At 47.1% G+C, this 13,415-nt stretch overlaps 1 protein-coding gene across 1 annotated transcript in view; it reads left to right on the top strand.

The window, feature by feature from the left end:
• Positions 1–7,665, top strand: part of RTF1 (RTF1 homolog, Paf1/RNA polymerase II complex component) — a 48,497-nt gene extending 40,832 nt beyond the window's left edge. The window contains exons 10-18 of the mRNA XM_077764632.1: positions 749–836; positions 934–1,041; positions 1,861–1,938; positions 2,770–2,891; positions 3,075–3,132; positions 3,572–3,649; positions 4,148–4,243; positions 5,158–5,269; positions 5,525–7,665. Coding sequence (XP_077620758.1) covers positions 749–836; positions 934–1,041; positions 1,861–1,938; positions 2,770–2,891; positions 3,075–3,132; positions 3,572–3,649; positions 4,148–4,243; positions 5,158–5,269; positions 5,525–5,631 — 847 coding nt within the window. The 3' untranslated portion in view covers positions 5,632–7,665. The remainder of the gene's footprint in view (positions 1–748; positions 837–933; positions 1,042–1,860; positions 1,939–2,769; positions 2,892–3,074; positions 3,133–3,571; positions 3,650–4,147; positions 4,244–5,157; positions 5,270–5,524) is intronic.
• The last annotated feature ends 5,750 nt before the right edge of the window (positions 7,666–13,415 follow it).

The raw sequence follows: 13,415 nt of genomic DNA, 5'->3' as shown, positions 1-13,415 counted from the left end.
AAAGTCATTTGGGGTAGTAGGCAGTGACTATGACATTCAGAGAGTGACTGTCCCTAGGATAATGACACTGACTCACTTAACTTTGCCAGCACAGGTGTTTGTTGGTCAAAAGGGGGTTTCTTGGGGCACCTGGGTGGCTCAGTCTGTTAAGCATCCAACTAACTCAGGTCATGGTCTCATGGCTTTTAAATTTGAGGCCTGCATCAGGATCTGTGCTGACAGCTCAGAACCTGGAGCCCGCTTCAGATTTTGTGTCTCCCCCTCTCTCTGCCCCAAAAAGGTTTTTTTTTTATGGCAGTTTATTTCCCTAAGGCATGGAGTTTCCTTGTCATTCAGATGTCTCCATAGTATTTCATATTCTGGATGTGGATTGATTGTGACATTTTATTATAAATGGACTTTTGAAGCACTAGCCAAGTCCTCTTTTTTGTCCCAGTGCTAGCTGTGATTCTTTATCCTGGCTGCCTATTAAACAGCTTGGGAGGTATTGTTCGTTTAATTTCATTGCCTGGTTCCTAGTCCCAGAGATTCTGATTCAGTGGAGCTAGAAGGATACTTTGGCATTAGAATTTTTAGATCTTCCGTAGATGATTAGATGATTAGAATTTCTAGGTCTTCTTAGATGATTCTAAATGGCAGCCAGGATTGAGAACCACAGAGATAGGTGGGTCACAGTCTGGTAGGGTTGTTTTGCTGGTACAGCAGTTAACAAACCCATTCTTGGAGATGCTTTCTCTTTTTTATGTAGGCATGGCAATGACCAGCGAGTGTTCCGCCTAGAGTTTGTCTCAAACCAAGAGTTCACTGAAAGTGAATTCATGAAGTGGAAAGAGGCGGTAAGTGGATAGATAGCACCTAGCAGTTGTTCATGAAAACCCTGAGGAAGTCTCTAAAATCCCTTAATTAATAACCTTTTATCGTGTTTTGGTCTAGATGTTCTCTGCTGGCATGCAGTTGCCCACTCTAGATGAAATCAATAAGAAGGAATTATCTATTAAAGAAGCTCTTAATTATAAATTCAATGATCAGGACATTGAAGAGGTAAGAAACCTGGTACCCCAGAGATTGGAGGTTCAGTAAGAACCAGTGTTAGAGAACATCATGACTTTCTTTTCTTTCCCTATATCTTAATATTTTTAGCTGTGCTACTATTGCATAAGGATGAGAGAATGTTGATATTACTGCTTTATTTATAATTCATTAAGGTTTTCTCTGTACGCTCTCATTTGAAGTCCTAGAGTAAAGATGTATATTTAGAGTTGAGGGATCGGGGCGCCTGGGTGGCTTAGTCAGTTAAGCGTCTGACTTTGGCTTGGGTCATGATCTCACAGTTCGTGGGTTCGAGCCCCACGTTGGGCTCTGTGCTGACAGCTAGCTCAGAGCCTGGAGCCTGCTTCAGATTCTGTATCTCCCTCTCTCTCTGACCCTCCCCTGCTCACACTGTGTCTCTCTCTCAGAAATAAATAAAACATTAAAAAAAATTTTTTTTTAAATAGAGTTCAGGGATCTGTATTCTGATAGGCTTGGTCCTTCATGAGTTTCCTTTCCCCAAAACATTTTGGTAAAATTCTTCGATCTCTGTTCTCTTGGACAGTGGCTAGCCTTACAGTACCAGGTCCTTGGGCTGCTGCTGTTTATTGGTGCATGTTCCTTCAGACTGTCCCAGAAGAATCTCCGTGACCCTGGAAGCAGCATAGTATCCCTTGGAATGAACTCGCTTTCTCTCTCTGGGGCATGACACTGCTGTAGGAAGAGCAGCCCCCTCTTAACTAGATGCTTGCCTCCAAAATGGGCTCACTTAGCCTGTCTACAAACCTAGTTTAGGAATACCTCACTGCTGGTATCTCCTCTCTGGTACAGATTGTAAAAGAGAAAGAAAGGTTCAGGAAAGCTCCACCCAACTATGCAATGAAGAAGACTCAGCTGCTAAAGGAAAAGGTGAGGAGTTGCATTTGAACCTCTTTCCTCATCCTGTAAGGTGTAGATATCAGACTTGTTCATCCTCTGCTAAGTTAGTCCTGGCAGGATTGGGAGAAAATGCTGGGCTTTCCAGGCACTGAGGCAGCATCCCTTGGCCATTTTCCTTTCTATAAATTGAAATTGATCATGTCTGTTCTGTTCCCCTTACTTTCTAGAAAGTCCCTTTAGTTTCGTGTGTAATAGGAGAGAACCCAGGGTAATGTCAGCATTGGGTCTGAACAAATGATACTGCCACACCCAGCTGAGGTGGGTGGCTTTCCATTCTTCACATCAGGATGGGGTGAGCCGGGGCACCTGGGTGGCTCAGTAAGTTAATCATCCAACTTCGGCTCAGGTCATGATCTCACGGTTCGTGGGTTCAAGCCCCACGTCGGGCTCTCTGCTGACAGCTAGCTCAGAGCCTGGAGCCTGTCTTCGGATTCTGTGTCTCCCTCNTCCCTCCCTCTCTCCCTCCCTCCCTCCCTCTCTCTCTCTCTCTCTTTCTCAGAAATAAAATATTAAAAAAAAAAAAAGGATGGGAAGAGACTTGGTAGGGTGAGTCAGCCCAGTGAGGTCTGGGTTCCAAGGTTAATGTTAGACATCTGGGGACCCAGAGCCAGATAGCTATGTGGCAAGGTGTTACTACTATAATAATAATTAAACCTTGTATTTGTAAAATTTGTTTTCAGTGTTCTTTCCTGTCTCCTGTCATTTGTTCACTGCATGTGATGTCTTGTCTGTGCTGGAAGTAAGGGGACACTCGTTACAAAGCCAGTCACAGCCAGAAACTCACACTTCTCTCTTGGGCAGGCCATGGCTGAGGACCTGGGGGATCAGGACAAGGCCAAACAAATCCAAGACCAGCTGAATGAGCTGGAGGAACGGGCAGAGGCCCTGGACCGCCAGCGGACCAAGAACATATCTGCCATCAGGTGTGTTACAGATCTCTTTTGGTTGGCCTCCTGTCCTGGACCCATAGACCTTGCCACAGTTATCAGGCGAGCCCGTGGCCTTGCACATGCTGTGCTCCACTGGCTCCAGGGTCAGGGCTCAGGGCTCAGTGGTCCCCTCCCTCCTTCCACAACCCACTGACTCACCCTTTTACTCACCCACAGTTACATCAACCAGCGGAACCGGGAGTGGAACATTGTAGAATCTGAGAAGGCCCTTGTGGTGAGTAAGACAATTTTATTTGGATCAGTGAAGACCATTTTAATTAATAAAATGATAGGAAATACATCTTCTATACATCTTGCTCCAGTTAATTTTTTTCATTATTAAAGTAACCTGTACTCTTCACATCCAGCCCCATTGCGTGCACACATAGTCCCGTATGAGGTATTGATTTATAGGGAAAGGCAACAGTCTTCTGCCCTTCTTATCCCTCCCCATCCTGTAGATTCTGCTCCACAGGTGTTCGTCTTTCTCGATTTCCAGTTTTCTTCTTTTGTTGTTGCTCCTATATGTGCTTTGATGTTCTTGAAGAGAAGAGGATGAGAAACCACCTGTGACCCTTTTAAGCCCTTGCAAAGACTGTTATGTATATGTAAGCTAGGATAAGTGAAGGGGGGGAAGGAGACGCAGTTCTGTAATGCATACTCTCTGTTTTCAGGCTGAAAGTCACAACATGAAAAACCAACAGATGGATCCCTTTACCAGGCGGCAGTGCAAACCTACCATTGTTTCTAATGTGAGTGCCTAAGGAGGACATTTTTAGTCAGGACCTAGATTCTAGGACATAAAATGAATTCCATTAGGAGATTAATAAGGAAGTTAAAAATAATGTTGTCTTAGTGGGATTTGCTTGCCTCAAACTCTTGGGTCTGGCTACCCCCTTTTTTTTGTTCTGTTTTTTTGTTTTTTGTTTTATCTTGCTCTAGGGCATACAGGTAGTGAAAACTTGGCATGGATTTGTAGAAACGTCCAAACTAACCCCTCCTGTGGCAGGGTGGCTTTACCAGTGTGGCATACATGAGGAATGTGTGGGCTGAGCCATCTAGGAGAAGGCCAGCCTGGGCTGGGCTTCAAAGCTTTTAATTGCCTCTTTTTGCTGCCTTGAGGAAAACCCCACTGAGCTACTTATGGATCTGCTGTGGTACTTGTGATGTTAGTGGTGGTCGGTGGTCGGTGGTCAGTGTAGGACTGTGTGAGTGTTATATCTCTAAAATAACTTGATCTTCTTTCTCAGTCCAGAGACCCGGCTGTTCAAGCTGCCATATTGGCCCAGCTGAATGCAAAATACGGTTCTGGAGTGTTACCAGATGCTCCAAAAGAAATGAGCAAGGCAAGTGCAGCATTGCCCTGTGGCCCAGACGCTTGGCCTAGTTGGGGCCTCCTCTCTCCCACCGGGAGGAACTTAGCATTTCACTTGCAGTCCTTTCTCCATTCTTATTATTTACAAATGTAATAAACAGCTACTGAATTTTAGTCAGACAACCAAAGTGCTAAATGCAACACCACTGCTTAACTAAGGCCTTGTTTACAGTTTTAGGCAACTGGCACCTAGCCCTGAGCCACATTTTCTCCTATGTAAAATAGGGTCATACTCTCTATCCTGCTGCCCTGCAGGATACTTGGAGGAACTGATGACACATAAGGATCAGACGGTTGAAAAAATGAAAGCTCTTTCAAAACTAAAATGTGAGGGGCACCCGGATGGCTCAGCTGGTTAAGCGTCCAACTCTTGGTTTCAGCTCAGAGCATCGTCTCGTGGTTCATGAGTATGAGCCCTGCGTTGGGCTCCAAGCTCATAGTGTGGAGCCTGCTTGGCATTCTTCCTTTCCCTCTCTCTGTCTTTCCCACACTCACTCACTCTCTCAAAATAAATAAACATTAAAGAAACTGCCCGTTTTAGAAGCTGTTTTTTCCCCTAAGTTAGGTCTTTTCCTGTGGAGCCCAAACTATCCCAGGAATTCCTGAAATCTTGGGTCAGAAAGTAGCTTATTGTCTTAAGCCCACCCTTTCTACCCCACACCACAGACATGAGCCTTCTTTCTCCTCTTTCAGGCTTCAGAAAAGAAACCCACTTAATGGCCTCCCCTGTCCTCCCTCTGAGTGAGAGAATCAGAAATGGGCCTTAGTAGGAAATCTGATGAACTTGAGCAAGAGTTTTTTTTTTCCTTACTATTAGTAACTGCTGTTTCTTGAAGTCCTCTTGCATTTATGCTTTTATAATTAGTCTTTCTCTTCACATTGTAGGGTCAGGGAAAGGATAAAGATTTGAATTCTAAGTCAGCCAGTGACCTCTCAGAAGATTTGTTCAAAGTACATGATTTCGATGTGAAGATTGATTTACAAGTTCCCAGCTCAGGTAGGTGCAGGTGGCGGAGTGGTGACGGCTGAGGACCAGATGGCACCATGGCTCTCTCAGCCAGCGGGGAGGCCTGATTTTAGGGAAGAAGTGCAGGGGTCTGCTCATCCTTATTTACAGAGGCCAGAGTAAGCGGGGCTGCGGGCATGTTTTGAGAGGGAGCAGGGACAGCCAAGCCGACTGGAAGGGGTGAAGCAGGAGACTAGCAGGACTTAGTAGGCACTTCAGATGCCAATTTGATCTTCTTTCCCACAGAGTCCAAGGCTTTGGCCATCACCTCCAAGGCTCCACCAGCCAAAGATGGGGCTCCAAGGAGATCTCTAAACTTGGAAGACTACAAAAAACGGCGAGGGCTTATTTGAGCACACCCAGCCTGCTGCTTCTGACCCTGCATGCCCCATCACAGTGTCCCACCTTTCCTCTTTTCCTTTCATTTGCCCTCTTTGGGCTGGAGCAGCAGTAGAACTGGGAAGAGACTCTAAACTGCCAGTCATCTGTAATATAAACCATTTGCTGTATAGACCTCCCTTGTCTGCACCATCTCCCACCAACCCCCCAGGCCTCTCACCCAGTGTGGGCCTGGGCTCTCTTGGGCTTTATCCATGTCTTTAGATTTGTGTTTGCCTTTTTTTTTTTTTTTTTTTAAACCAGCACAGTTCATTGGCCACTCTGCACACATTCAGTATTAACGTGGAGCTGGGATTCTTGCTGTCGCTCCTGGTGGCGCCAGCAGCAGCACTTGGTGGCCTCCTCTGCGGGCTGCCTTGGACCCAACCATTGAACATTTGGCACCGGACACTTGTGGAGGGAGTGGGGACTGGGCACCTGCGGCCCTCCTCCCTCTCTCCTCATCTTTCTCTTCTTCCCATCTCTGCAGAAGAGAGGTTTTCAAATCCAATTTAGTTTCCAAAAAGTGTACATTTGGGGGAGGGGGGGCTCTTTGAGAGAGAGAGTGTGTGTGTGTGTGTACGTGTGTGTTTGTGTGTGTCTTAAGTGCGTGGATTTTTTTATCATTTTTTTAAAATGCAGTACTCTTTGTATCGGTCTGTCATGGGTCTATAGCTGTTTCAGATTTTTTTCAGCTGTACATGAGCATCTGAAACTGCAAGAAAGAAACTCATTAAATGTGATTCTTCTTACTAAACAGGCCTGACTGCTGTAGCTGTGTAACATCCCCTCCTCCCATCCTCTCTCCCTTCCCCCCCTCAGAGAAAACACCCCAGGTTGGCCCCGGCCCTGCAGGCTGTGTCCTGGCAGGTAGGAGGGAAGCCCACGGCCAGGTACCAGGGAAGGCAGTTCGGGTGTCTTACTCAACCCATGGGTACAGCCCACAGCTTCTCGGCTGAACATAGAGTGTGTCTTTTTCCCACCCCATGTTCTTGTCTCTTCCTAGTGATTCTGTTTTGCTGTTTCAGAAAGAATAATGTTTTGTTTTTAAGAGAAAGTATTCAACGTGAATGTGGAGAGAACGAACACAAAAAGATTTAGGTTGCAAATGTTACAAGCATGTGCAGTTTCGTGTGTGTGTATACATATATATATGGTAAGCATATATATTGTTGTGCAGCTAGGGTGAGGCCAGCAAAGAAGTGTGTATGTCTTTATGAAATGTTTGAAAAGAGATAAGCTGACTGCTTGATAATCATTCTCAGGTGTAAAGCTCCAAGTGTAAATAAAAGTGGCATTTAACAAATCTTTTCAGAACAAAGTACAGCTGACTATATATACCGAGAACTAAGCTAAAGAAACAACTGAGAGCTGCTGAGTCCCACAAGAGGGAGAGGAATTTAGAAGCTCTGTTTTGTACTTCTTCACCCTACTTTTCTGTAAGGAAGTGGGATGATGGGAAATCATGGACTTAAGTTGTATTTAAACGTATAAAATGAACTTGGTGACTCTTCTGGGTTTAGTAGAGCCTCAGCGTTGCTTTAACTTAGTTTATACTTTTTTTATTTTAAAAAAAAAACAGCAATGGATGGTTTTTTAAAAGTATTGTGACTGTAAAATTGGTAAACTGTGACTGTAACATAGCTCTGTGGTAGCTGTGACGCAGTTCGGTTGGGCAAAGGTGGGCAGTGGACTCATTAAAATCATATATACTTGAAATAGTCCATTGACCGAAACCCTTTATAGACTGTTGTGTAAATGTGGAATCACAGACTGCTAAACATTGCCCAGACTCCGGCAGAGCCCTGGAAGCTGCTGGGACCTCTCCTATCATGACAAACCTGGATTGTTTTTTTCTTTCTGGTTTTAAAAGACATGAAATTATAGAATCCATATAATTTGCTGGAGTCATTCTGATCCACCATGTAGATCTGTATTTAGTATCATTTGGATTTGGAGAAGTGTCGATTACATTATGGCTGTGTAATAAAATTTTTATTAAAACTGCATCACACTGTAGCCACTTTGCCACTACCTCCCCACACACAGCTGCCAAAACTTTCGTTCTGAGACGCCCAAACACAGAGAAGAGAAAAGCCAACCAACTTATCACCTGAGTCGTCTCCTTGGTGATTGGAATCAGGCCTGAGAACCTGTCTCCAATCTTCACTGAGGTAGGGCCTCCAAACTGAGATCTTGACCAAGCAGAAGACATTGGCTTTATTACNGCTGGCGCTGCCAAGCTGGACTTCTTGGCTGTTCACGAGAGGTATTTCTTACACTGGGGAGTTGCTGCCATGGCTCCCTGCTCCACACCTCCCCCACTCCATGTGGTTTCAGTGTTGAAGGGTGCGGCACCTAAGGCTGTTTTATACATTTTTCACTTCCTTCCAAGAAGCAAAAAGGCCAATGTCCATATGCCTAGCTCATGATGTATAGGTCTGTTTGTCTGCCTTGCTTCTAACAGGTGCAGGGAAACTCTACTGCCTGCAGCTTCCCTTTGAAAAGAATTATTTTGTTTCTGTGAAGTCCTGAGCTGTCACTCAAACTGTACATACATATTTGTAAATAAACTTTCCACCTTGTTTTAACAAGGGGATCGGAATTAAACCAAAGATTGCATCCTGAGTGGCAACTCTCAAAAGTAATGTTTTGAACGTCCAAGAAAACCTCTCTTTTGCTTGGTTTCCCTCCTTCCCTTCTCTTAGCCTAACACTCTCCCTCTCCCCCCCCCCCAAAAGTGAATGTGGCTACTTTCAACCCTTTGGCAACCTGGTTACCCAGAAGCTTCTTTGGTATGGTAGTTGTCTAGAGCTAAAGAGCCCTCCAGTTGGCCTGGTTTACTTCCTATCTTGGAAGAAACTAGCAAACTTTAACAGAACTAGGTTGGGCCCTGATAACACTGCCTAACCCTAGTGAGAGGCTGGTGCTTCTAAGCCTTCATTTGGCCTTTATTATGCTGTCTCCTGCCTGTCATGAGTGTGCAGGGGGAACCCAGGGACTGGTGGCCATGGAGGAAATATGGGTATCGTTTCCTCAATCCCTCAAGCTACAGAGATCTGGAAGGCTTCCACACCCCCCCACTCACTGAGGATGTGTCTCAGAACTTTCTGACCATGCTTTAGGAAGCAAAATCCTGGATCATCTGTTTCCCTTTAGAGATGGGAAGGTGTGAGGTGACAATCAATGGTAGGAGCCCAGTCCAAGCCTGCCTCTGGTGTTGGGAGAGGTGGGTCCCTAGGGCTCACCCAGCAAACTGTGCCCAATGAGGTGTGTTGTTTTCCAACTCCTCAATACTCCCATTATCTGACTGCTGGGAGCTGTGGGCTGAATAGGACCTAGAAAGCAGGGATTCTGGGCAGAGAACAGCCCTATCTGCATCTCCTGGGATCCAGTGCCTTGGGGCAGGCATACCTGAGGGCAGAAAGGAAGCTGACTACCATAGGCAGAGGGATGCAGAGGGGAGAGTTGTACAGGGTCAGTCAACTTCATCTTCTGGCCTTGGTGTGGGCGGCTTTCCTTGGGTAATCCTGGGTGGCAGTGTCCAGCACCTCTTGGGAACTAGGAAACCATCAATCCCTAGTGTGGAGTTTTTGCCTGACTTCACTGAGGGCCTCTGAGTATCCTTTCTGAGGAAAGTGTTGGGGGGCTGGAAGGACAGCAGCACTGAAAGAGGGCCAAGGGGTAGCCTGCCTTCTCTGCAAGGTTCCCCAGGCCAGCCCCAATTCTGGCTGAACAGACCTGGAGGTGGGCTTTCTTGGCCCTGCGTAGCGGTTTAGCTGCCTCAGCATAGGCACATCTAGGGATTCCAGATGGTGATCTGGACTCAAAGGAGAGCTAAAAGCCACAGGGCACCGCAGACTTCGTACAGGGTTCATATCCCAGCTCTGCGTCTTAAATACTTAGGGCTGAGCTAGTTAACTCCTCTGAGCCACAAATTGGTGTCTTTACAACGTAAGATCTGTCAGAGTGGGGTCGTAAAGATTAAGTGTACCTTTCAGAAGGGGTTCAATAATGCTGTTGTTAGAGCAGAGGCCACTGGGCTTGGGAGGAGAGACTTCAGGGGCAGAGGGGCAGGGGGTCGAGATGGAGTGGGCAATGAGTCAAGGGACAAAATGGAAGCTGTGGGATATCAGGCACAGTGGGGGGCAGCGGGGCTGCTAGGAGCTGGAGCACTTAGCTCAGCAACTCCGGGCAGCAACCACCTCCAGGGTCAAGAAATTCCACCTTCAGGGAGAATCCAATGTATGGGCACTGGGGCTGGCTTGGGGGATGTCCAGGGAAGTAGGGCTGCTTTTTGGCCTGCCCTTGCTGCTGCTGTTCTCTCCAGAATGACCAGTCGGAAAGTGGCTCAGAAGACCCCCACCTCACCACCACCCCCCCAGCAGTCTCAATGAGGCTTGACCTACTCTCTACCACCAGGAGTAATTAAACATACAAGCAGTACCAAACTGGAAAATATGTGTAAAGATGACTAACAAAATGTTCTGATCCTTCTCACAAGGACTACCTCATAATCTTCTTTAAAATACCAGAGGGTTTTTTTTTTCCTTTTTCAGCTGTCAGTGACCCTGCTTTGAAAAGTGCATGCATAACAGACACATGAAAAGATGCTCAACATCGCTCATTGCATCATCAGGGAAATACAAATCAAAATCACATTGAGATACCTCACACTGGTCAGAGTGGCTAAAATTAACTCAGGAAGCAACAGATGTTGGCAAGGATGTGGAGAAAGGGGAACCCTCTTGCTCTCTGGTGGGAATGCAAACTGGTGCAACCTCTCTGGAAAACAGTGTGGAGTTTCCTCAAAAAGTTAAAAATAGAATTACCCTACGACCCAGCAATAGCACTACTAGAAATCTATCCAAAGGAGGGGCACCTGGGTGGCTTGGTTGGGCATCCGACTTTAGCTCAGGTCATGATCTCATGGTCTGTGGGTTTGCGCCCTGCATCAGGCTCTGTGCTGACAGCTAAGAGGCTGGAGCCTGCTTCAGATTCTGTGCCTCCCTCTCTCTCTCTCTCTCTGCCCCTCCCCTGCTCAAGCTCTGTCTAAAAAAAAAATAAACGTTAAAATTTTTTTAAGAAGGGGGGGCGCCTGGGTGGCTCAGTCAGTTAAGCATCTGACTTTGGCTCAGGTCATGATCTCACAGTCCGTGGGTTCAAGCCCCACATCAGGCTCTGCTGACAGCTCAGAGCCTGGAGCCTGCTTCAGAACCTGTGTCTCTCTCTACCCCTCCCTTGCTCGATTCTATCTCTCTCTCAAAAATAAATAAGTGTTAAAAGACATTTTAAAAAAAGAAATTCATCCAAAGGATAACAGGAGTGCTGATTCATAGGAACACATGTACCCAAATGTTGATAGCAGTGCTATCAATAATAGCCACATATGGAAAGAAGCCAAATGTCCATCAACTGATGAATGGATAAAGGAGATGTGATATGTATATATACATGCATACACACATACAATGGAATACTACTCCTAAATGAAGAAGAATGAGATCTTGCCATTTGCAACAATGTGGATGGAACTGGAGTATATTTTGCTAAGTGAAATAAGTCAGAGAAAGACATATTTTTCCACTCATATGTGGAATTTGAGAAACTTAACAGAAGACCATAGGGGAAGGAAAGGAAAAATAATTTACAAACAGAGAGGGAGGCAAACCATAAGACACACTCTTTTTTAAAAATTTTTTTAAATGTTTTATTTATTTCTGAGAAAGACAGTGTGAGCAAGGGAGGGTCAGAGAGAGAGGGAGACACAGAACCTGAAGCAGGCTCCAGGCTCTGAGCTAATTGTCAGCACAGAGCCCAATGTGGGGCTTGAACCCACGAACCGAGATCATGACCTGAGCTGAAGTCGGATGCTTAACCGACTGAGCCACCCAGGTGCCCCAAGACACACTCTTAAATACAGAGAATAAACTGAGAGTGGATGGGCATAGGGGGTGGGGGCTGGGGAAAATAAGTGATGGGCATTGAGGAGGACACTTGTTGGGATATGCACTGGGTGTTGCATGTAGTGATGAATCACAGGACTCTATTCTTGAAGCCAAGAGCACACTGTATACACTATATGTTACCCTACTTGATAATAAATTATTTAAGAAGAAAAAAAAGTGCATGCGGAGACCGCAGCTTGCTCAGCCACAGACACATTCACCTCTCACCTGGAATACTGGTCTTTCTCCACTGATTTTCCCTGGAGAACGCCTCCTCACTCTCCAGCGCGCAGCCCAGCCGAAAGGTCATCTCCTCCTAGAAGCCTTCCTTGATCTCTCCTCCCATTCTGCTTTGGGAGCACCTTCTGTTGGCTCTCCCTAGCGCAGCACTCACTACGTAATGTTACAATTTATGAGTCTTCGCCCTGAGCCTGTTAGCTACTTGGGTCTGCGGCATATCCGCAGCACCCAGCGCCACCTGGCACTTAGTTAACGCCCAATACATGTGTTGGAGGAAGAAGGGCAAGCGTATGTCCAGCGGAGCCGACGCGTTGTGGGGCATTCGATCCCACCTCTCCCTCCCATCCTGCCCCCAGACCGCAGCTCCCGCTGGCCTGAGACCTAGGCTGTCAGTCCTTTGGGGTCGACCAAAGGCGGCGAGAAACGCGGCTGCGGCAGGTGGAAGTGGCCCGTTNACGGAGCCCCGACGAGCCAACAGCCTCGGTTTCTGCTCGCCCACTCCGGCCGGCTGCCCGCACGTGCGCGCGCACCTCCAGGCGTGGACGCCAACGGGATGCGCGTCCCAGCGACATCCTGGATTTGCGAGCGGGGCCTCAGCTTTCAACACCCGGGTCCCGGGGCCTGCGCACAACTTCCCGGTGGCTCGTTTCGTCTGGCCACCGGGTGCCCTGTGGAGTAGGTCGCCTGGCACCCGGAGTGGAAGGCAGGCAGGGCAGAGAGATCACCAATGGAATTAGGGGAGGCCTCCCACAGCCTCGGGTACAAGATTCAGGAAGGTGCCCTAGTGGGCACCTTGGAGACAGATGCTGAATGAGCGGCACTCACGGCATTCTCAGAGCAGTCCCTTCAACTGGCAGCCGCATCCCTGACCTCATATGCTCTCGGTCCCCTCTGCCTCCACCAGGCCGCAGGAGAGATCCTGTGGGTTCTGAGTTAGAAAGAGAAGGAGGAGGGGCAACCACAGAAACACAGGCTCCTGGGAGAGATGGGAAACCTTGTTTCTGAAGTGTGTCAGGAGAGAAAATGTTCTTATTGCGCATACACAGGCGTGGTGACACATTTTGTTTGTTTTAAACTAGAATGATTCAGATGGTGAAGGGTCAGCAAAGGCTGCTGGATCCCTAGTCCTGCTAAACTAGCCTAGCTCGAAATCCCAGAATATTCCCACCAGGTCTTTCCAAAATGGGGTCAGAGATTGCATGGGGAGGGAAGAGAAACTCGGGGGCAAGGAAAAGGGTCTGGTGTTGTTACTGAAAACAGCCATTCACTCCTCTTCCCAGGAGGAAGAAGACCTTCAATTCTAACCCCACCCTCAAGTTGCCATTGGGCCCTGTCTTTGGCCAGTCCTCCAGCGCCCTCTCTAGTATGTTCTGGGCAGAGAAGGGCCTCGGAGCAGAATGGGGAATGGCTGGGATGCATGGAGTCCTTGAAGGGGCAAGGTCTCGCTGACAGTCCCTTGGAAAAAGAGCCATGTAGCATCATGGGCCTGTTTTCTGGTTGGGTCCTTTCTGGTTTTCTTTCTCTAGAAGACAATGTAAAATAAGACACCAGCATTCCAAGTAAGGAAGGGA

Source organism: Crocuta crocuta, unplaced genomic scaffold (assembly GCF_008692635.1).
Source record: "Crocuta crocuta isolate KB4526 unplaced genomic scaffold, BGI_CrCroc_1.0 scaffold102, whole genome shotgun sequence".
Lineage (NCBI taxonomy): Eukaryota > Metazoa > Chordata > Mammalia > Carnivora > Hyaenidae > Crocuta > Crocuta crocuta.
This window is presented reverse-complemented; position numbering and strand designations above follow the sequence as displayed.